Raw genomic sequence first — 25343 nt, 5'->3', positions numbered from 1 at the left:
TAATTCAAAATAAACGTTTGTTGTTAAGCGATTGGTTTACTCTAACGATTGTTTTGTAAAGAACATATAAACGAAATGAATGCCTTTATTCGTTACATTATCCCCACAATAATTTCCCTCGGGGCCTATGTCATCTTTGATGATGCTGTGTGGAGGATCTTTTTAAGGAGATTAAGATCTGAGAAGGAAAAAGGTATGAGGGGTGGGTAGGAATCTAGGGATCAGTGTGTCCAGAAGTGACGAACGAATGATATATCCCTCCCACTGCGCTGCTTATTTAGTTTTCCTGTATTGTTTTTATTAGCAAGTGCAAACATTATTTTGTAATGTCGGTACGTATTTTGATGTATCATAAGCAACCCGTTAATATTTTAAATTGTTGCTTTTCTCGAACGAGTGTGTTGATAATGAATTAATACATAGGGCCGGTATATCAGTCATTTTAGTATCACTAGGTTTTTGGTTTATATTTTAAACTATTGCTTTTCTCGAACGAGCGGGTTGATAATGGGGCCAGTAATCAGTTACAAATCAACAGTCAACCGTGCTTAAAAAGCAACTGAAATATCGGCCCATAGAAGTTTATGCTGACAAAAGGTTTTGTAGTTTTGTTGGTGTCCTGCAAAAAAAATGTTAAATAAATTCAAATGACACTTTCAATTAAACATCTATATGGCTTTAAACAAACTAACTTTGTTCGTAAGCTGCAAATATTCATAAATGATATTTTATTACATAATGTTTACAAATACATACTCGTATATTTTCTTATCCAATTAAGGTTCTTGAACACGATTACTGATAGATTACAATGTGGGACATATGCCTGAAAACAGTACAGACCAAAGTTCAGTAAATACTTGAATTGAGTACTGTGATAAACTTGTTAACTCCTTAAAATCAAACAGACGAAATCGGATCTTTCAATCAAAAATAAATACGGCCAATCGTCAATAGTTTCGTCCGACGGCACCGTTGGCGTCGCAAGTGGCTTCATATCTCGCATCAAGCAATACCTAATAATAAATAGAAGTCCCAAATATTTTACTTATTTCATACACTTTATTTTGGTTTTTAACTGCACACAAAACAGTGTTTTCTAGTTAAAACTATTGATATACCGTCCGCGTCGGCTTACCTCCCGTCTCTCTTCCACACATGAAACACATTTTGAAATAAACTCTCGATATCTAAAGAAACGTGTTTGATGATTGTTTCAGCACTGCGAAGAGGCGGCCGCCATCAGCCAGAAAGTGCTGGCCCTGGAGGCCACGGAACCCGGCAGGAGGTCCTCCTCCAGCGGGGACTCCACCAACAGGCCGCCCCTCACCAAGAAGGGCAGCATGGGTTCCGTGCCGCCTTCTGCATCTTCCACTGTCAGGTAAGATCAATCATCACTTTCCGTGGTCATTTATACTAGCCCAGGAGGTCGTCATCAACCAGAAGGTGCTGATGAAAATTTTCCATTGAAATGTTGACAAATCACAGCATTCCGAACTGATATGTCTATAAGTAGTATAAAATAAAGTCGCTATTCGTGTCTTGTCTGTTTGTGTGCTTAGTTCTTCCAAACTACGCAACGGATTTTGACAGGGTTTTCACAATCCTTTAGCGAATTTCTTTCGTAAGGTTTATATATGTAAATTATATTTATAGAAAGTAGAGAAAACTCGAAGTTTAGTAATCAAGTCGTAAAAAAATATTTTCGGAAGCTTACATCGCTAAACCTTATGAGATAAATCAATATAATTTTTTTTATTACTAGATAATACATTACAAAATGATAACAAAGTTATAATGTATTATTCCCAGTGAGTTTACAAAACTCATTTCGGAAAAGACAACATTAGATTAAGGACAAGACAACATAAATACATTAAAATAAATAAACGCAGATGTTATTATAGAGTTCCAGAGAAAGATTGTGTTTGTCATTAATAAAACTGCTGAGGAAATAGCTTTTGCCAATGTTTTTTTGTTCGTTGCCGGAAGTTTTAAATTACTAGGTAATGCGTTATATTGCTTATGTGCAATGTATTGTAAGGAGTTAATTCCAAATTTGGTCGTGTAAGTAGATGACGATAAATGTATTTGATTTTGTGATCGTGTTTTGTGCTGGTTTTGTACTACGGAATTGTATATCTTGAACAGGCCTACAGAAAAGTCTGCGATGGTAATTTATTTATTTATTTAAACGCCCATAGGGCTTTTACTATATGTATATCTCCTAAGGATTACCCCCAACAACGCCGGGTAGACGTCAGCTAGTATGTTATAAGTTATAAACACTGAAATTGGTTTATTAGGACAAAAGATTGCCAGTTTTTGCAAAGTCAAGAGCTTTTGTCAGGTACGAAAATGCAATGCCAAACTCAATGCGACGCATTGCACGGAGAAAACTTACTGGTAAAAAATATTTCTAATTTATTAAGAATATCAGTTAAAATTATTCGTAATCCAGTTAAAAACGGCATTGCAGGCCCTTAAGGCATGAATTGTTAGGTTTCTTGACAAACTTTTTGTAAAATACCTATGTATTATCACAATGTTAGAACACATTTTCTTAAAATTCCTAACATTTTCGCATTTCGTCATTATAATTTTTTAAGACAAACACAGGTGCATGAACACGTGTTTCGATATTATTACGAATTCACTAAACAAATTAGGAAACGGCCTGCAGTCCCGTTTTTAACAGGATTACCAATAATTTTAAAAGGTTTAAAAAAATCTGCACACTCATTTTTCTTCGTGTGCGGTCAGTATTAAATTGTGTATATATATAGTATAGGATCCTTTAAAGAACGACCGTCACCGAGATGTTTATTTGATGAAACGTATTTTATATTTAATTTAATATGTCAATAAATATATTGCATATCGGTTGCCTAGCAAATTTTAGTCCAGGGTATGATTAATTAATAATTAAAAAAAAATAATTTTCTTAAACATTTCACCGGTTTGATTATTATACAAATTCTATACCAATCGAAAGTATGAAACCCATAGAATATGCAAACGTTAGGTTGCCTACTCTTTTCCGGTCAGATAGCGATAGACTCGTGTACTCTGTGCACTCTAGACTAGATGGTACTCTGTGCACTCTAGACTAGATGGTACCTTGCGAGAACTCGTGTACTCTGTGCACTCTAGACTAGATGGTACTCTGTGCACTCTAGACTAGATGGTACCTTGCACGAGTCTATCGCTATCCTTTTCATTTTCAAGGACAAATAGCATGTGCACTCTCTTTGTTTTAATGGACGGACAGCTGCTATGCTTTGTCCTCTTCTATCGCATGAGATGGTTGGTTGGGACCTCTCAGTCGCACACGAGAATTCGCGGCATGTTTTCAAAAAGTTTTAGTTTTCAAAATTCGACAACCGGAATTCGGGACTGATTTTTAGCAGGCAACCTTATACCATCGTGTTCATAATGAAATAATCTTTAATTTCATATAATTTTTATTCAATAATCAGACCGGTGCAAAATGCTTTTTCGATTTACCTTTTTTTTTATTTTTTATAGTGAATACCTCACAAGAGTCCCAACTGCTCCCGTCTGGAGCCAGTGAGACTATGGCATCCCCAATTGGGGGATGTTGTGAGGCTGAAGGTAAGTGGGGAAGGGAAAGAGGAAGGTGGGGAAGTACCTGGCTATTCAGATCTAGTCACTAAACACGGCTAAAGCCATTTGGAGCAACGTTTCAATTCTGAATGGTGGTCTTACACCAGGGCGATACTGGTAGTATCTTCCACTCTGGATCATGTATTGTTTCATAGTGCTTTCACACAAACGAAGTATCGAAGTTTACCTGTTTATACATGGCAACCTGAGAGTTGTGACCGGAAAAGAGTAGGCAACCTAACGTTTGCATATTCTATGGATTTCATACTTTCGATTGGTATAGAATTTGTATAATAATCAAACCGGTGAAATGTTTAAAAAAAAAATTTTTTTTAATTATTAATTAATCATACCCTGGACTAAAATTTGCTAGGCAACCGATATGCAATATATTTATTGACATATTAAATTAAATATAAAATACGTTTCATCAAATAAACATCTCGGTGGCGGTCGTTCTTTAAGGGATCTTAGACTAATAATAATTCAGAAATAATTCATATATACAAATATTTCCTGTTCAAGGGATGTAATGGATTAAATTGTATGCCAAAACCCAAAACCTATTGTCTGATTCCAAACATAAAGAAAAGTAGATCATTCACACAATTCAAGGTATTCCAAAAACTACGAATAAATATGGCCAACGAATATTCACTTTTCTTGTACATACTACTCGTATATTTAATATGATATCGATGCGTGTGATAAGTGGATCGAATCGCACCACTGAACTAAAACAATGCCAAATAATGGTTGATAGTTCTAGATTTTTATGTTGATATACATTGATTGGTGTTGATACGTTAGAATCCAATGATTTTAATTTTAATTTTATTTTATATTATAGAAACAAACAGTACATGATTTACAGAGATGAAACAATATACAGGAATAAGATACTTCATGTTTGGTACCTATGATATGTTTCCTTTTCATGTTTGCTAATTGGTGTGTTTATTATTTAATTACCAGGTGACGTGTGTAGTATATAGGTGTGTGTGTAATGTATGTATGAGTGTTTGTGTGTGTGTCTGTATGTATGCGCATTGAACAGTTTAAATTATTGACATGATGTCATGTTTGAATTTGCGCAGTGAATCCGAAAAAATGTCAATGTTAGAGTTTATACAAATATTATTTAATACCAAGTATAAATAAGGCCTATCGGTGTGTTAGAGTATGTTGTGTGCTTTTGAGTGTGTGTGTGTATGTTCATGAGCATGTTTAATGGTAAGTATACATTTGCGAACCGAAACGAGAACCGACCCACGAATTACGGGAAAGGAACGAAGCAACTGCAAGTGCATTTGCGGTTTCTTAGTTTCTTTCCCATAAGTTGAGGTTCAGTTCGGCTCGCGTATGTATACGTAGCATTATGTGTATTATATCTATATGTTTGTGTATTTTACGATTTTGTATCGTCGTCATTTGTAATGTTATTCTTCTATCTCTCTTCCCTGTATTGTGGTCTCGTTATATTTGTGCCGTAGTGTTATAATTAATATTATGAAATTGATTTACTCACAAACTGCTTTGGCAGTTTAGTGGGCGTTTGTAATTAATAATACATCTATTATTTTAAATCAATATCTCATAATATGTATTTGCAGATATCTATGGATCCGCCTGGCCCTGTTCGAGAGGCGTCTAGCGCGCATCATTGAGCACCTGGTTCGCCACGCGCCACGCTACTACGAGCGGGGGGCGCTGGTGGCAGACCCGGACTGCGGCTCCATCCTGGCCTCTCTGCTGGTGGGGCCCTGCGCGCTGGAGTACTCGCGCGCTCGCCCGCCGGACCGCTACTGGCCCGACCCGCCGGCAGGGGAACTGGTACGTGTCTCACACTTTATTAATTCTGCTGTAACACTATCCTGACCCTATCTATCAGTCAGTCCATACCCTCGCGAAAATTTAAGCTGGCTAAATCGGCCGCTTAAGCCTTGGTAAGCCGCAGAGGAGTTCCCTCTTTAGACACCGAGGCACTAGCAGTAACGAATGTCAAATATGACGTTTACGTAAGTATTTAAGTACTTCAATCTCACCGAAATATACATAAAGTACACAATTATATCAGTATGGGTTATGGATTAGGAGGGAATAACTCCGATCGAAAAATGGAACCGTAGAATAGACACGGTAATTTCCATGGCTACGCCATATTGCTGCCTAACTGATGAAAATGAAAAACTCTGAATGTCTTTGGAAAAAGCTCTTGACAGATGAGTACTGGCTGAGTGGTACATCTATGGTTGTTTAATATTTTGGTCTCGAACTACACAGTTTTGGAGGATTTTAATATAATATCCAATATTAGCGAGATGTCCGTCAGTTTGTGGCTCTCATTTCTCAATCGGAGGCAAAAGGCCGAGTGGTTCGTTATGAAATTACGCGTTTCCAACGCTTGATATACCTAATCTTGATATCTTGAACACAGAATAGAACACGTGTTTGTAACCAAAAAACAAGTGAGAATCTCTATTAATTTGTTTCTAATTTGCTAATTTGTAATAGGCTTAATTTAACTTCACCGCAGAAATGAATCTATTTTCTTTTTAGGCAATATCCGTGTTCTTGCCAGGAATGTGCGTAGCGCCCCTGAGGTGACATCTCGCAAAAGCGGCACTATACAAATTGTCCACTAAATAAATAAAATTGTGAGGCCATACTGGATCGCGATTATATAATGCTAGGTGATGATTTAACCCGTATCTTTAATTTATTGTCTTTGCTGAAATAAAAATGCTTAACATGTTACTGAGTTTTCCATTTTCCTGTCGTGAGTTAATATTTTGACATTTCAAATATTTTAGGCTAATAAGTAGGCTCCGAATGAGAATAATATTGTCTATGGTCGCGCCTTTTTTTGAATTTCCTCTATCCTGGTTGATGGTGTGTGAGGTAGTATTGTCGCACGCATAAGATTGGTTTAGGGTTTTCAGGTGAAAAAATGTAATAAGCAGTAATTGTTGAATGAAACACTAGTATATATTGATTTATTTCGCAGATAAGAGATAAGCCGCCATAGCTCAGTGGTCAGAGCTGTCGACCGGAAATCTAAAGGACACGGGTTCAAGTCCCGTTGGCGTCATGTATCTTTTATCAGGACATTTTTCAATGTGGATGAGTGTTTCAGGATAATAATTATTGCTTATAAAAATAATTGTTAGATTGGTTTAATATTGGCATATCTATGGTTAAATATAGGACCAATTTGTTTCATACAAAAACGACGAAGATATCTACCTAGTGAGTGGTTTATTTATGGTATAGACCAGGGGTTCCCAACCTTTTTGTACTCTAGAGCACATTCTAAAATATCGCTAGGGTGGCGGGCACCACCTATTTTTAATCGACAAACTCCTTCCATAACTTCTCATTTTACCATAATTTATTTACTTTTATTCATAGTTTATTAATAAATAATAAACAAAAATGTTTAAAAATAATTAAATAATTATTAAAATTGCATACACACAGATTTCTCTTTTTTACAAAACGTAAACAAAAAACACAAATACAAAGAAAATTTTTATAAATATATATAATATCAATATGTCAATGTGATTTTTGGCATTGCATATCATTGGCCATTGCCTCATTATTAGGAGAGTATGACGATAATCCTGTTAGCAAACAATCATAAAGATGCTCATCGGTGAGTCGTGATCTATATCTTCATTTTATTAAGTTTATGGTTGAAAACAATGATTCGCATAAATATGTCGAACCGAGAAATTCGAACCGATTCAATTTTATATGCCGCTTTTTTTAAATGGGGACTTTTCTCTGTCCACTGTATTCCAAAAGTCCTCTGATATTAAGGATTTTAGCAATATATCATTCTTAAGGTCCAAAAGTTCTAACTCTAGTTCTTCTGTCTTACTTTGAACAAAATCTGCAATTATTATATGCGGCCATTTCCATTACATATATATCTTTATGAAATGTCGGTTTGGCTGTCGGGGCCATGCTTATTGCTTTTACTGACAGACAGAGCTGTCAGAGTCATGTGCCATGTGTTTGGTGCCCTCGGCATTCATCGGCTCAGTTCGTGTTTTCTGCGTGTACAAGGAGTGATGTGCAAATAGAACTCCCCGTTCCAGGCTAGCGTTAAGAGTGCAGTCTGGCTCGCCACTAGACAAGTTGCGACAAGTACTGTCAGCAAAGGAACCACTCATACATACAATATCGCAAACATACGAACGTATTTAATAAACCTAGGAACTCAGAAAAATTAAAACTCTAACAAATAAATGAAAATAATTCGGATTTTTAATTAATGTTTATGAAAAAATTCTTTCACTGTCGAATAGTGGCGGGCACATACGAATCATTCCGCGGGCATCATGGTGCCCGCGGGCACGGGGTTGGGTACCCCTGGTATAGACTATTACATTCTTCGAGCGATGGGGGATGTTGATGTTATTAATTTATACTCACTCTGAAATGAGGAATTTTTCAACGTCAGGACAGTATTTTGAGCGGTGTGTTTGTCATAATTTCGTGAATAGCGCATTGACTACAGCAAAACAATATATTATTCTTCTAATAAAAGCATAGACAATACGTGTAACATTGCTGATATGTATGCTTCCGACATGCTTCCGACCTATATACGGATTATTTTCCAAGCCGCGCTTAGCACCACATTCCAACCAAGCCGAGTTTTAAATCAACCGATACACCAGTCCATAGTCACCCTCCTTGTAGGTACTGCGTGATAGCGAAGTAAACGTCGCTTGTTATTCTGATCTCCGCCCGAGTGGGTCTATTTAATTGTGAAGATGTCCGGAGGCAGTGGGAGACCCGATCGCTGAGGAAATTTTGATCGATCCCAATAATTACGATTGGAAAAATTTAGAATTTTTTTTCCACATTTTAAATTTACAACTATGGACGAAAAAGTTATATCTTAGTCGTAGGATAAATTGGTTTTTAAGATTTGTGCTTCTCTGACAATGAAGCAGTTTTAGTATCAAGAAGTTTTATTTGAAGAACTACAAAAGGTACAGCTAAAATTCTTGTAAGATTCTTGTTAGAAGTAGGTTCCTAGTTCCTATGAAATATGAAATGAAGGATAAAAAGTAACTCCCAACCTCAAAAAGGTTTGGACTATGGCATCCCAATTGGCAATGTTGTGAGCCTGAAGGGAAAAGAGATGGGAAAGAGGAGGGTGGGAAGTACCTGGCTATTCAGATCTGGTCACCAACAAACGTTTCGATTCAGAATGGCGGTCTTTCAGCAGGACGGTGTTGAGGTAACTAACACTGAAAGGTGAATTCAAACCCGCGACTTCTGGATTCGTAGTTGGATATATTAACTGCTCGACCATGGAGGTCGTCCGGTGTTTTTGCTTCATAAAATTAATGTAATTTTAAAACTTTCATGCAAAAATGAGAATCTCTACGTACATAATATCTCGTGAAGTACCTAAGGGTTTTACTTTTGTAATAATTTATGGAAAATGATTATCTATTCAGCTTAGTTCGAGTAGGAGTTTATTCCAAGCTTTAGGGCCTGATTCCCTGGAAGCGCGATCGATTACCTACGAGTATATATCGATTATCCTGTATTCAAATCTCATTGAAGTTAAGAAGGTAGGTAGCGCTGTAGGGGTAATAAACGTTACGTATGGAATAATGGAATACCAGGAAAATAACACTGAAACGAATTTAATTATGAAATTCCATGTTTTCATACATTTTATATTTATTTTTATCATCTTTTGAATGTGTTGTTACCACTGCTACCAGGGCCGTGTTTAGGTGTCATGCCGCCCTATTCGATCAAATAGAATAGCGGTATACTCCTAGTATACGATGTCAGGCAAGTGTAATGCTACGTATACATGCCGAACTGCCGAACTGAACCTCAACTTATGGGAAAGGAATGAAGTTTCCTTTCCTGTAATTCGTGGCTCGGTTCGCGTTTTGGTTCGCAAATGTATACTTACCATAATGCTGCGTTTTAAGTCGATGCGAACGCGACGCGGCTCGAAAAATCAAATGGTCTCAGCCTAGTCTCCACTAAATTGGAAGTGTCCTGCTTGACAAATAACACGTGACCAGTGACAGGTGACTTCATCGACGCAGTTGGTTTGACATTTTAGCACGAAGTGGACGCGGCGGACAATGCACAATTATTATTACAACTAGATATTAGATAATATAATGTTGATATTAAATATTGAAATTGAAGTTTAAATTTCCAATAAAAAACTGTGTTTACGAAATTCAAATGGGATGGGATGTCAGGCGAGTATAATTGAGGCTGAATGCTGGGCAAATTGGGCTAAATTGAACATTTTTTCCATTCTGATTTATATTGAAGGCACTTCTAGTGTTTTTTTTAATTTTATTCTATGGTTTAAAATAAATGGCTAAAGAATTTCCAGAGCCGACCCTATGCGGGCGCATATGGAGCAGACCGCTCCGGGCGCCGAATTACCAAGGAGCCAAGTCGCAGATAATACCTTACACCTAACAGTTCTAATACATCGTCCTTAATATTATTTTTCATAAAATCGGCGCTACACAAAGATACAAATAATCCGAATATTTCAGATTACAGTGATTGCCTATCTAGGGTTCTACTAGTTGTGACAAGGGGCGCCAAAATTTTACTCGCGCCAAGCGCCTTTTGGCTCAGGACCGGCCCTGAGAATTTCCATTTTTCTATTGTCTAGTGTCTTTGAGCATTGTCAGTCTTGTCTATTTGCAAATCATCCAAAAAATAAACCGGTAAATAGCCATGCCGGGCGAGTCTAGTGTGCCTGAAGTAATGGTTAATTCTACATATGAGAGTACACGAAATATAAAAAGGCACTAAGTGCCAAAAACTAAATATGTCGAAATATTCTTTGTGCCATCGCCAATAACCTAAATAAATGCCACAAGGTGCCACAAACGTTAAAAATGGCTCTATGCTCAAGAGCTAGCATGTTTTCTTTTAAAATAGGCACCAAATACCATTTACTTCAACTGTTCTAAATGGTTGTAAATTTACTGTTTGTAAATGGCTGACAACGGAGGCGTGGTATCTTGTTATACTGATAAAATAACGGTAACGTAATAAAAGAAGGTAAAACGTAACTTAATAAAATAAAACAAACAGTTTTCTTTATGAAATATTGTCAGTTTGCCCTTCAATCAGCTTCAGTTTTTGGCACTTAGTGCCTATTTTTTATTTATATTTCTCCTTCTATATACTTGCGGTGGAAATTGTAAAACTTTGTCCAAATTATGATTTCATTTTTTTCTTTGTTTATAAATATATTCCTTTATTTATTTTTTCAAATGTATTTTACTAAAATAAAGTCCCGTTAGGCCACTATGTAGCAAATCTTTATTTTTAAATTTAGGATAGATACATATTATCATTTTATAGACATAGGATGTACCCGGATTAGCAATCAATAATTTCATTTGCCTGCTGGAGTCGAAAGGTTCTTACGTAAATTGGCTACGTCAGTTTTCTTTATAAATCGGTATCACAGGATCACATAAATATCTAGGTAAAATCTATTCAATATCTCAAATAGATCTCCGTTCTGATGTTTTTGCTATGCTAAGGGTGCTTTTCTTTGTAATATAATGAACGTTATTGTTGTTCTTATCAGACAGACTTAAGTTATTCAGTTTTTTTGTAAACAAAGATGTTTGTGTATTTTTTTTCTATTTTGCGAGGATCAATATTCAATATATAATTTTGTGTGTCATAAAAAAACATCACTCAACAAGTCGGCAATTCTAGGGAAAATCGGATTTGAATCTCGTTTGATTTTCATGGGCTTGGGGTAGCTAAGATCTCTTTTTGGAAATTTGTACCCTCGCCTATGGAATGAGGAGAGGGATTTAACGCCCGGGGCTCCCTTCTAAAATACGGTCCCGCAATAAGGTGACGCTATTTTTATAAATATTTACCAAAACGATCAAAATTGGTTTAACATTTCCCTTTATTTTAAAACTAGCTGCCGTGTACCCAACGTTGCTCGACTTTTCTCTACTTTTTATAAATATAATATGCATGTATTATATATATAAACCTTCCGGAAGAAATTCTCTAAATGATAGTGAAAACCTTGTCAAAATCCATTTCGTAGTTTAGAAGTAAGCGCACAAACAGACAGACGCTGATAGCGACTTTATTTTATACTATTTAGAGATGGGTGGCTTATTTTTACGCGTAGTTGATACCAGCTTCAGCTGATAAATGGTATACTGCCCTGATGAAGCTTATTGTATGTTAATATTTTATGCTAATATATATATATATTTTTTTTTTTAGTTTTTTTTTATTAGTAAAAAAAGATACACGAATTACATAATATAACAATTACATAATATAATTACACAATATAGTAGGTTATTAATTACATAATATAAGTATTCGATGTACCCCCATAAATAAGCAGGGCTTGTGTGTATGGGGGTGTTGTTATATTTGTTTATATTTGGTACGATTCAGTTCAACTGTTCGGAATACTTTTTAAGGTGGCTTTTGAATTCGTTTATATTTGCATTCATGTTTCTAATTTTTTCTGGTAATGAGTTAAAAAATTTAACTCCGAGATATTCATGGTTGAACTGTCCTATTTTTTTTTTACATTTAGGAGTAGGAAGTATTGACGTTTGTCTAAGATTTCTGTTATTTTTAAAGGGTGCAATTTTATTTTGAATATAGTTTTTATAAATTTGTAATGTTGCATGGTAGAAGTATAATGCACTTAATTTTCTGACCTCAAATTGTTTGAATAAAAGTTCGGACGAATATGAATAGGGTTTTTTATATATAATAGCGAATCAGACAAAGTGCTCCTTTAATTTTAAAACCCCGCGATTTTTTGCGGGGATGGAACTTGACTTGCTCGTTACTAATTAAAATGCCCTAAACATTTAAAAAATAATCGTCTCGTAAAAGATAAATATTGTAGGTTGATAAGTACCGTGGTACATACGTCGATTTGAAAAAATTAGTTTTTATAATTTTATTAGATAATTTTGACAACAAAGTTTAATACAGGATTTTCCAATAAGAGGTAATATTTTGATATTCAATCGTAAAAGATCAATGGTTTCGTTGCTTGTGTGGCACGTAGCGCCGTCTTGTTGAAACTGAACGTTGTCCAGATTAATACCATCTAATTCCGGCCATAAAAAATCATTAATCATCTCTCGATAGCGCAATCCATTCACCGTAACTGTTGCTCCAGCCTCATTTTCGAAAAAGTAAGGTCCAATGACTCCACCGGACCATAAACCGCACCAAACAGTCACATGTTGAGGATAAATAGGCTTTTTATTTTTTATTTATTTATTTATTTATTTATACGCCCATTGGGCTTTTACATACATAGTTCATAAAAAGGTAATATTCTGAAGATTGCAAGTTCACAAAAATAATAGAAAAAATACATATAACCATTTCCATATAATAACAGCAAGTAAATAGTACAAAAATAAGAATATTCCTACTTTTTATGAGTTATACAGACTTAAATTAGTTAATAAATAATGTAAATGCTAGGTAGTGGCAGCAGTAACATGATACAATACGACACATAGAGTATGAGGCCTTTGAGTTAGAAAGCTAACGAAATAATTATTGGTAGTATTGTTAACAGATATACTGCGTTTGACTGGTTGTAGTGGCCTGCTAAATCGAGGGCGATCGGTCAGCCATTTTACATAGTTTATATAAAAAAAAAATATTGTGAAGATTCCAAATAAAGAATTGTAAAGCAATAATATAACATTAACCTTTAGACATATAAAATATTAATTAATTTAGATATTTTCAACAATAATTCTTGGGTTTTTCGAGCCCCAGATGCGACAATTTTGCTTGTTGACGAAGCCACCGAGGTGGAAATGGACCTCATCACTCAAGATGATTTGCATTTGATTCACTCAAGTGAATTTTAATAATTTTCTATTTTCCTTATACAAATTAAAATAAACTCACGCCACCCTATCTCCAACAATATTTGAAGGGATCGGAATCCTTAAAAGTCATTCCAATCTCCCGGCCTGAACTGTCAATAATATGTTCAATGACATTATTTCATCTAAATGGCCCAACTTTTCTCTATTATTTACTGATGTATCCAAATCTCCCGACTCTCCTAACTATGGTATAGGTATTAACGTTTACCACAATAATTCTAATGACAGAATATTTCATTCAATTTCAAATCACTTTTCAATATTTTCAGCCGAGTGCATTGCAATAATAGAATCTCTCAAATATATAATCAAAAATAATTTTGAACATTCCCTCGTTCTCTCTGACTCTTTCAGTTCCCTCCAAAAACTTAAATCCAGTCCTCTTCTTCATCCTGATGATCACTTTGTATGCCTTATTCGAGAGATGATAGCCTCCATTCAAAGCTCTGGTAAAACTGTAACTCTGATTTGGATTCCTGGACATGTTGGTATCATGGGTAATGATATTGCGGATGCCTTGGCAAAACAAGGAGCGTCCAACCCTATAGTTACCCTCGTAAACCACATTCCCCTATCTGACATTTTTTTCATCATCAAAGATAGATCCCGCAATGTTTGGTCGGAGTATTGGCACATTGCTAGTCAATCCAAGGGAGCCTGCTATGCCTCAATACAAAGGACTATTCCATCAAAACCGTGGTTTCAGCAATTCCCTCATTTTTCCAAAAACGAAATTTCTTCACTCATTCGAATGAGGATCGGACATTGTTCCGTTCCTTCCCATCTTTTTAAAATGCACGTCATGACTCCCCAGATTGTACATTCTGTGGTATAGAAGTGGAAACTTTAGATCACATATTTTTTGGTTGTCCCTCTCTAAACAAATATCCTCTCTTCTATCAAGTCTTATCTAAAAATTGCCTCCCCTCCATTCAACATCTCATCTCTTCTAAGTCTGAACTCGACTCCAATTTTCTATTATAATTTTGAAATTTGCCTATTTAAATAAAATTAATATTTAAATTCACCTTTCATTTCTCAATAATTTTAAATGATGGCCAAGAACACCCTTGAAGGGTGAAAGCCAGATATAATGGAAAAAATGCGTTGTTGAAGCGTGTATCGTTCCATTTTTATTAATAGCGTAGTTTCTACTTGTCAAATGTAAAAAAATGACAGCTTTAAAAGTAACATCTACAGAAATAACGGGCTATTCAAAATAACACCTTTTAATGGAAAACCCTGTACAAAAATGATATTTTTATTTTGTGCAAAAGCAGTTAACTATCCCGCAGCCAAGTGGGGAAGTAGGTAGTACCCAAAATTACTATCTTTCTTTTATTAGCTTAAATAATTGACATATCATTTTAGTATTTTACTTATTCCTGCGCAAATACATAAGTTACCATTAATAATTGACCTATAATTGGGATTTCTATAGTAAGCCCATAAGACAGAAAAATGCATGGGGTCGTCGAAAGACCCATTTAGTTACCGACGTTTTGTTTGGCAGAGGCGTGATAGAACTAATGATATAAATGTGATAAAAGAAACGAAGATGTAATAATATGTTTATCGTTATTTTAAATAAATTTGTTAAGGTTAAACGTGACGATCGTCATAATGAACATGTTCAATGTTCATAGATGGCGTTAATTTAATTATTTTATTAAAATACGCTTATCACAAATTATGCTTTAGAATAATCACACGAATTATTTGTTTGAGCCCGTACATAAGCAATATGAATATGAGTAAATAGTTTTGTCGGTAAAAAAACTTTCAAGAAAGGCATACAAATAAAATATTGGATTAAACCATCAATTCAATATTGTATTTGTATTCCTTTTTCGAAAGAAATGAGTTTTTAAAGGGACAAATCTATTTATTCATATTCATATTGCGTATGTACGGGCGCAAAAAAAAATCGCCTTAACACATTCTTTGCGGGAAACGAAAAAACTCGTCATACGCCTTTTTACAGTAAGATGCGGGAGACGAGTTTACTCGTTTTGTTGCACAAAGCGGTAAGGAGCGGGAAACTTGTAGACAAGGGGTTCTAAATGGGTGCGGGTTCATGTGTTTTTTATTGTCGGCGGTACCCGATCTATCTATGTACTTGTCAATACAATAAGTTTGAAACACAACAAAAACACAAACTACGCAGTGAAACGCGGTACATGTGCAAGTTTTGCAATGTGCCCCTGCATAAAGCTGCTGCCACACGCAAAGCTCACATCAACAGATAATATAAAGCACAATAGCGCTCGCCATACAATCCCATACAGACCCGACACACGTAAAAAGATAACGCGCTATAAGTGTGGTTCTGAACTTCGCTAACCGAATTTATTTTACGTAACCGCTCCCGACGCGATATTTGAAAAGTTATGCGTCCCCCTCTCCGCCGTAAAAAGGAGAGGGGGTCATTTTAATTACGGAGCTACCAACTAAGTTCCGTGTTCCCTATGACAGCCATGACATAAGCAGCCTAATAATGCATTTCTTATTTATTATGTTAGCTCATATCGTCATGTGTGCTAGTAAATTTAGAAACATAAAAAAAAACTTTATTTGGCAAACATACTTAACATATATTTAAAATATAAATATAATCAATATTTGAATTTGAAGTAAACAAATTTTCGCCCTTTCAAAATTAATCATATTGTTAACTCAGTATGTTTATATGGTAATATCATTCGGTTTTTTGATAAAGTTGGGCGGCCTGATACCTACATAGAGAAGCTTCTAGTTTGTTCGTTTGTTGATTGTTTTCAATTGTTTTCCTGGGTAATCTGGTTTGCTATCGTCAGCTCTCGTGCTCTCTTCTCGTTCCCTGCCCTGGTGTTGGTCCTTGCCGCCTTTGCCTTCGACATTTTTGGAAATCGACGTGAGCTTATTTTACAATAATTTATTATATGTCGCTTTCGTCGATCGGCGTGCGAACTGCGAATTTCCTGATTCGACGGAGAGGTTATGTCAGGTTATGTGAAAATGCGCTATTTACGCGCAGATTGTTTAAAATCTAAAAAGTTTATAAATAGCATTTATAATTATATAGTTGGCGGCATCATCATCTGAGGATGAGCTGTCCAACAGATCCAGCAATAGGCCACAAGTATCATCCATTTCGAAAACGTGCTCAAGCTGTCAGTAAGTAAAGTTGTCACTTTGACAGATGAAATTATGTTCCTCGGCCGCTCTCGAATTCAACTGACCCCCTCTCCTACCATAGGAAGAAATATTTGATAGCGTCGTGTGTCGGTAGAAAAGATGATGCGCTGTACATTAACTTTTGATGTGAGCTTTGCGTGTGGCAGCAGCTTTAAGAAAAGTGTTTCGAACGCTCTATTAAGGTGCTGCCACACGCAAAGCTCACATCAACAGATAATATAAAGCACAATAGCGCTCGCCATACAATCCCATACAGACCCGACACACGTAAAAAGATAACGCGCTATAAGTGTGGTTCTGAACTTCGCTAACCGAATTTATTTTACGTAACCGCTCCTGACGCGATATTTGAAAAGTTATGCGTCCCCCTCTCCGCCGTAAAAAGGAGAGGGGGTCATTTTAATTGCGGAGCTACCGACTAAGTTCCGTGTTCCCTTTGACAGCCATGACATAAGCACTATAAGCAGCCTAATAATGCATTTCTTATTTATTATGTTAGCTCATATCGTCATGTGTGCTAGTAAATTTAGAAACATAAAAAAAACTTTATTTGGCAAACATACTTAACATATATTTAAAATATTTAATATAATCAATATTTGAATTTGAAGTAAACAAATTTTCGCCCTTTCAAAATTAATCATATTTTTAACTCAGTATGTTTATATGGTAATATCATTCGGTTTTTTGATAAAGTTGGACGGCCTGATACCTTATAGAGAAGCTTCTAGTTTGTTCGTTTGTTGATTGTTTTCAATTGTTTTCCTGGGTAATCTGGTTTGCTCTCGTCAGCTCTCGTGCTCTCTTCTCATTCCCTGCCCTGGTGTTGGTCCTTGCCGCCTTTGCCTTCGACATTTTTGGAAATCGACTTGAGCTTATTTTACAGTAATTTATTATATTTCGCTTTCGTCGATCGGCGTGCAAACTGCGAATTTCCTGATTCGACGGAGAGGTTATGTCAGGTTATGTGAAAATGCGCTATTTACGCGCAGATTGTTTAAAATCTAAAAAGTTTATAAATAGCATTTATAATTATATAGTTGGCGGCATCATCATCTGAGGATGAGCTGTCCAACAGATCCAGCAATAGGCGACAAGTTATTATATAGTTGGCGGCATCATCATCTGAGGATGAGCTGTCCAACAGATCCAGCAATAGGCGACAAGTATCATCCATTTCGAAAACGTGCTCAAGCTGTCAGTAAGTAAAGTTGTCACTTTGACAGATGAAATTATGTTCCTCGGCCGCTCTCGAATTCAACTGACCCCCTCTCCTACCATAGGAAGAAATATTTGATAGCGTCGTGTGTCGGTAGAAAAGATGATGCGCTGTACATTAACTTTTGATGTGAGCTTTGCGTGTGGCAGCACCTTTAGGTTATAGTTTTTTTAATATGTATTGAAAATTTCTAAATAATCATGTAATTTTGTATGAATAAATTTCGATACGTTATTTCGATTGTGAAATACTGTTTTTTCTATGATTCCCAAGAAAGTAGAAAGTTTTTGTTCATAAAAAAAGAAATTACACATACATTGCTAAGTAAATAAATACAGACATCTTTTTAAAGTAAAACACTGAAAGTTTCATCGAAAAATATCAAATAGATTGTAAGATATGAATATTTTGCTGAAAGTCTAATTTTGGCGCTAAAATTTAAAAAAACACCCGCGCTTCGACTTCAATTTAGCGGTAAAATGCCTGACCATATAGTGTATTGTAAAGTAATTACTTTCAAAAATTGTAATTTAATCAAATAATTAACTTACCGCCATCTATGAATGTGTAGATTAAGCATAGAAAAAATTGAAAAGTAGATGATATTTTTAATTCTGAATTTGAAATACTTATGAATCGAAAAAAATTACATAACATAATTAGGACCCAATTGCCGAGTTTATGCCGGGCGTTGTCCCAGTAAGACAATTCTGGGTTCGATTCCTATTTGCAACCTTTCCCTTTTTATTTTTCTGTATCTTGTTCTGTTTCATTTAGATTCAATAATATTTTCTTCTTATTCAATGCATTATCACATTGAAGGGTTACAACTTACAACCTTCATAAGTTATTTAAATTTGACAGCCGGCATAGTCCAGTGGTAACGCATTGGACTGCCATTCCGAAGGTCGCGGGTTCGAACCCGGCGTGCGCAAATAAATTTTATTTGATTGATTTGTGTTATTTCACAATTAATTAATTAAAATTAATTAAAATAATATATAGTATATTTGCGGCACGTTCCAGAGTGGAAGATACTACCAGTATCGCCCTGGTGTAAGACCACCATTCAGAATTGAAATGTTGCTCCAAATGGCTTTAGCCGTGTTTAGTGACTAGATCTGAATAGCCAGGTACTTCCCCACCTTCCTCTTTCCCTTCCCCACTTACCTTCAGCCTCACAACATCCCCCAATTGGGGATGCCGTAGTCTCACTGGCTCCAGACGGGAGCAGTTGGGACTCTTGTGAGGTATTCACTATAAAAAAAAAAAAAAATTGAATGCTTAAAAGAATTCATAAGTTATTCAAATAAAACTGAATTCTTATTAGAATTCGATTGTTGCAATAATTTAGATGTAAGGACGGGTTGTTTCGGAGAATTTGAACAATTCTTCAAATTTCAAAGTTAATTTTCACGTTTTGTTAAAGATTTTTTCAAGTTCTGTTTTATGTCACTTCTGTCAAGCTACTGGCCTATAATGATATAATAACAGAAATTGAATAGAACTTTCACAGAACCCGAAAATGAATGTTGAAATTTGATGAATTGTTCAAATTCTGCGAAACTACCCATCCTTAGGACGGGTTGTTTCGGAGAATTTGAACAATTCATCAAATTTCAACGTTCATTTTCAAGCTCTGTGAAAGATTTTTTCAAGTTCTGTTTTTATTTCAGTTTTGTCAAGCAACTAACCTACAATGATATAGTAACAGAACTTCAATAGGACTTTCACAGAACCCGAAAATGAACGTTGAAATTTGATGAATTGTTCAAATTCTCCGAAACAACCCGTCCTTAGTGAAGTGAAAAACCCCTATTATTTAGCAAACCGGTGCAATTATCGGTGTCAAGAATAGAATTTTTGCGCCCCTTGTTGGAAAAGTTTTCCGATAGTAATTCAGCCTCTGAGGTGATATCTCACAAAAACGGCACTATACAAATCATCAAATAAATAAATACTCCATATCGCGACTGAGACCTGAGGCCAAAAAAAAAAATTATATAAATAATTATTTATTCTTGTATTCTATAATATGGAATATTGTAGCGTGGGTAGGTACTCATTAATAAATACAGCATATTAAAATACCCTAAGTACATATTTACGCATGTACTGAGGATAATCATGAAACGATATTTAATTTATATAATTGTAAGTAGTAAATTTATAAATTGATCTCAGCTGATCTCATCCTATCATCTCGCCTTACCTTTGTTTAGGTAGGTAGGTAGGTAGCTAAGTTTTATATTCATAGATTTTGTCTGAGGTTTTTAAGGCTTACTTATTTTAAAGCTGAACTTGATATTGAATTCCTAGAGCAGGGGTGCTCAAACTTGAACTGCTGGCGATCTACCTCAATATTATTAGATTCCGATCGATCGACTCTGAGAGGCGCAAGTATGTGTGATGCAGGATTGTCATCTATGTAGGTAGGGTGTATCGTGGCGCAGGTATAAGTGTATATATAGGGACGTTGCATAATTGCATGGCCACGAATCCACATAGAATTTGGAGGAACGATAGAAATTAGTTGGCAATATGCATTTTTTTAGTCAAGGTAGGTGGAGGTCTGCACTAAAAAGTCAATAAAAAACTTATATTTATTCAAAATTGCAAGTTTATTGGTTCTTACAAAAAACAAACGAGTACTAGTTTCTAAACTTAACTGAATAATGACTTTGGATGTTGAAGCGTGGCACTGCATGTCCTCAGCATACTTTTCATACGATGGCACGTAATTACCGAATGCTAATCGCAAGCACGATGACATGTGTTCGTCAGTTAGTCGATTGCGATATTTTGAATTCTACAAACTACAAATAAATAATAAAAAAGAAGATATGAAAAATGGGAAATTTTTCTCGAGATCGACTCAAAAAGCACTCGCGATCGACCGTTTGAGCACCCCTGTCCTAGAGAAACGATGACCTTTGCGACCGAGCATATACCCATAATCCACTTTAGTTGAAACATATAATTTTTTTTGTATTTTCCACTTTATAAACAATCAAGTGCTTCCTATCCATGTACATATAGAATAGCCTGAGAATAGAATATACTGATAATAGAATAGACTGAGAATAGAATAGACTAACAATAGAATAGAACGATAATAGAATATAATAGATTGAGAATATAATAGACTGAAGATTTAAAAATTAATAGATGAAATAATAACTTTCAGGTTCAGAGACATCGCATCGGTGCCGGCTCCACCACCCCACCCCCCTGCCGCCGCCCAATCCTCAACTTCCGGAGGAGTCTCAACACCTCCTCGGAAGATGCAATGGCCACCTCCGCTGCTGCAGGTAGTAAAAAAATTTCTAAACAGAGACTTAAATTAAAATATTAAGACAAATTATTTGTTTGTCATAAGCAAAATGAATATGAATAAATAGTTTTGTGCCTAAAGTGATTTATTTTTGGGGTATTCTGGCATAATACCCCAAAAATAAATCACTACAATACTTTTGGCTGTGAAAATCTCAAATCATGTCAGTTTTGTACATATTTAAAAAAAACTCAATTCTTCGCAGTATTGGATTGAATCACCGATGCAATGAATGCGTAGATTTTAACGTACTTTACGTTAATCCTTATAGAATGAAGTACAAATTGAGAAGAACATTGAATTTATGGTGACCGGATAACTCATCAAAATGACAATTCAACACACCTTTAAGGTGATATAAAGTAATGAAAAGTGATGAAACAAAAACCAGGTTAAATAGGTTACATATGTAACTATTTCACCTAGTTTTTGTTTCATTGCTTTTAATGACTTTATATCTCTTTTTAAAGGTGTGTTGAATTGTCATATTAAGGAGTTATCATGGAATCTGAATTTCTTATTCTCTCAATTAGTGGAAAGTGGACAGGTGAAATTCTGGGCAACAGCGGGTGATAACCTCTCTCTTTCTACAGTCAGCATCACCCTGTTACTCTTCGAAACTTAATGACAATGAATTGGCATGAAGTCACCATGTCCAAACAGTGGCACTTTACTGCAGAAAAGTGACTTCAGGCCAAAATTCAGGCCTGATTCACCAAATCCATCCCTGGCCTGCTAAATGCTGCACTGACCGTGCTAAAAATACAATTAGATTTTTCTCAATTATTAACTACCATCACTCATTAATACAATATTTGAGACTTCTTGTAAGCAAAGATTATATTTTTGAAACTAATTAACTATGTCTGTCGTCCCACGGGTCGGTAATCAATCGACATAAAAAACCAAATGCTGTAAGTCCCTGCGCAGAAAAGTTCTACACTGAACTGCACTGCAGTCTGTTTACCTTACTATAACGAACTTAATTTTCTGCGCAGGGTCTTACAGCACTCGGTTTATATCGATTACTTACCGACCCATGGAGCAACGGGCTATAATATGTTAATTAATTCATTTTCTTCAATGGTTTTACTTCCTGTCTCTATCCCTGAATTCAAATGAAACAAAATGGATTTATTCTGAATACACTATCCCGAAGAATTCATTTATGGTATTTGTGGATATAAATACTTGAACAGTTATGAAGTTGAAAATTATTATTTTATTTATTTATTTGTAGCGGGATCCAGTGCAGCTTGTGGAGTGGGGACCACCGTGGCAACCTGTGCCAAGGACTATGTGGAAAGCCTTCACCAGAACAGTCGGGCAACACTTCTCTACGGAAAGAACAATGTCCTGGTGCACCCTGTAAGTTAAATCCCTCTAAAATTCTATTCATATCGACAAATTATGTCTTTCCAAAAATCTTTTCTTTTTTATCAATTATTTTATGCTTATCACAGAAGAAAATATTTGCCACAGGATCATTTCCTTTCAAAATACGATCAGAAGACCGTTGTTAAACTTGAAAAATTACGACATCTGTCAAAAATTTTAACGAAAGAAATACACATTTTTAATAAAGATTTATTAATCAATTATTTAAATTAATGTTGGTACCTATTTTATCGCTTGTGTGAATCGTTCCCACAGTCAATTTCATTTTTGAAAATCAAAGCAAATCCTATTTCTAGGTTCATTGAACCAGAGTTACACATAGCCACAGATACACACCACCGAAATTATTATTTTTAATAAACAAATAGCAGAGCCGGCCCTAAGCCAAATGGCGCCCGGAATGAGTATGATTTTGGCGCCCCTTGTCAAAACCAGTAGACGCCTAGGTAGGTGATTACTGTAATTAATCATACATATGCTGATGATTTGTATGTTTGTGTATTGTGGTTTTGAAAACATTCTTATGGGCGATGTGATAGGACTGTTAGGTGATAGGTATTATCAGCGCCTTGGCAATTTGGCGCTCGGAGTGGGCTGCTTCAAAAGCGCCCGCACAAGGCCGGCCCTGACAAATAGGGCTATATTTGAGGTCTCCCTCTGTTCTATTTTTGGTCCTACAGTGACATCCAAGATCTGATAACCGAATGGTTTAAACCAAGGCTGCCCAACCCCAGGCCAGAACGAATTATAAGTGGCCCGCGTGAACCATTTTCAAAAAACCCGCCAATTTGAAAAAGTGTCGCGGGTCCGCGGTAAAACAAACATTGCAGCTTGCGCGCGGTCACCAGTGTTGCCAACGAAGGCGATTTATCGCTATTTAGGCTACTCAGAACGAGAATCAGCGACGAAAAAATCCAACCTGTTGAACTTACTTTTAAAACAAAAATACACCGGTTTTTGATATAATATTTTTTGCGTCCGAAATGGAATCTTGTAGCCACCCCCCCCCCTCATGGAATTCGAAAAATTGTTGTGGGGAATCACATATGATTATTTTGGGTGCGCGGAATTTTTTTCTCAGCGAAGTTCCGTAACAACCCCCCCCACCCCCATGGATTTCAAATATTTTTTTTGTGGGGAATTATGTTTTATAGAAATTCTCTAACAACCCCCCCCCCCCATGGAAATAGGAACCGTCAGGTATTCAGTGGCCCGCCAGTGATTCAAAATCGTCAATTTGGCCCAACTGTTAAAAAGGTTGGGCAGCCTTGGTTTAAACCAAGCAGTTTATCAACCCTGTCTGAAACAATAGGTACTTAACATCAGTAGAAATTCGTTGTAAAATTCAGAAGCTCTACGCTCCACTCGATGCAACTAGACTGAATTGGTGCGAAATGAACCTGATTCATTTATTATTGGGGTTGATGGTATGAATTCTATTTAATTTGCCAGATTAACTTAGTGTACTTGTTATTGGATTAGCCTATAAATGTGCAGGATGTATTGCAATTCCAGAAGGATGTTCCTGAGCCTATGGCTGGCTACCTTAGTCTGCACCAGATGGCACAGTCGCTCGTCATCAAGTGGACGCCTAACCAGCTAATGAACGGGTTCGCTGAGAGTGAGACCACCGATAAGAGGTATTTTGGTATAATTTTAGATTATTTACGGTTTTGGAGGATTGGTTTTCATTGCCAGTTTAAATGGATTGATGGCTAAATGATTCTGCGGCTCTCCAAATCCGCAGAATCCGAGGTTGCATGATTAATTTTAGTGTGAAATAACGAGAATTTGGATAATTCTAATTTAGTTTTTTATTTTAACAAAACTCACTTATAATAATTTACGAACAAATAATCGCGTACGCTAGAGGAGGTTTAGGGTCAACCCGACGGCAAGACTGCTGAAGACAGAATGATCTTATTTACTGCGCGGGGTATTGCGAGCAGGTTTACAATGATACCAGCCTCACAAGAATGTGGGTAAAAATAATATTGTATTTATTTTCGGGAGATGCAAACTCCCTATAATTTACGCCACACGGTATTACAGAAAAGGAAATTTGAAATTAAATAGAATTATGTTACTTATTGAATTATTGTAACTGAAAGACATCCAGGGTTTTCACCGCCTCTGGTATTCCATCAATAGCATGAGGTGCTCCTACAGTCGTTTTGCCCACGTGAAGCATAGGTCCTTAGTTCACAGTGCTGCATATGTGGTCAACGAATGCTCGCTGCATTCCATCTCCGGCAGAATTTATGATATCCACAAGGTGACTCCTGTGGCTCTATAATGGCTTACAGACCTACATGTTCCTCCCCGATCCCCCCACCATATGAAAGAAGAAGAAATTGCCTTTTCAATTTTTTGTTTTCAAATTCATGATGTAGATCTTTGATTGAATCTTAAGCCCAGTTATTTCGCAAAAATTTACTTATAAAATCATCAAATGGTTCCCGTTAAATGTTGATTCCTTTGATTCCGTTTCAGCTTTTGAACAAATTGTGATCAGCAGAAGAGGGCAACTATCACGTTGTTAAACTTGTCAACTTAACCTTTCCTTATCTGTGGTGTGTATTTACTACACATTGCTTCTAATAACTTTAATAACTCTATAAATATAATAAATTCTGGGTTC

General features: G+C 36.0%; 1 protein-coding gene across 1 annotated transcript in view; it reads left to right on the top strand.

The window, feature by feature from the left end:
* The window catches only part of LOC149412894 (small G protein signaling modulator 2-like), a 195544-nt gene that overhangs the window by 148442 nt on the left and 21759 nt on the right, over positions 1 to 25343 (top strand). Inside the window, exons 3-7 of the mRNA XM_089644864.1 lie at positions 1221 to 1381; positions 5241 to 5460; positions 21158 to 21281; positions 22545 to 22672; positions 24218 to 24342. Coding sequence (XP_089500990.1) covers positions 1221 to 1381; positions 5241 to 5460; positions 21158 to 21281; positions 22545 to 22672; positions 24218 to 24342 — 758 coding nt within the window. The remainder of the gene's footprint in view (positions 1 to 1220; positions 1382 to 5240; positions 5461 to 21157; positions 21282 to 22544; positions 22673 to 24217; positions 24343 to 25343) is intronic.

The sequence above is a fragment of the Hesperophylax consimilis genome, chromosome 22 (genome assembly GCF_061612785.1).
Source record: "Hesperophylax consimilis isolate HC1 chromosome 22, BYU_Hcon_1.0, whole genome shotgun sequence".
Classification (NCBI taxonomy): domain Eukaryota; kingdom Metazoa; phylum Arthropoda; class Insecta; order Trichoptera; family Limnephilidae; genus Hesperophylax; species Hesperophylax consimilis.
Note: the sequence above shows the minus strand (reverse complement) of the source record. Positions and strands in the feature narration are given on the sequence as shown.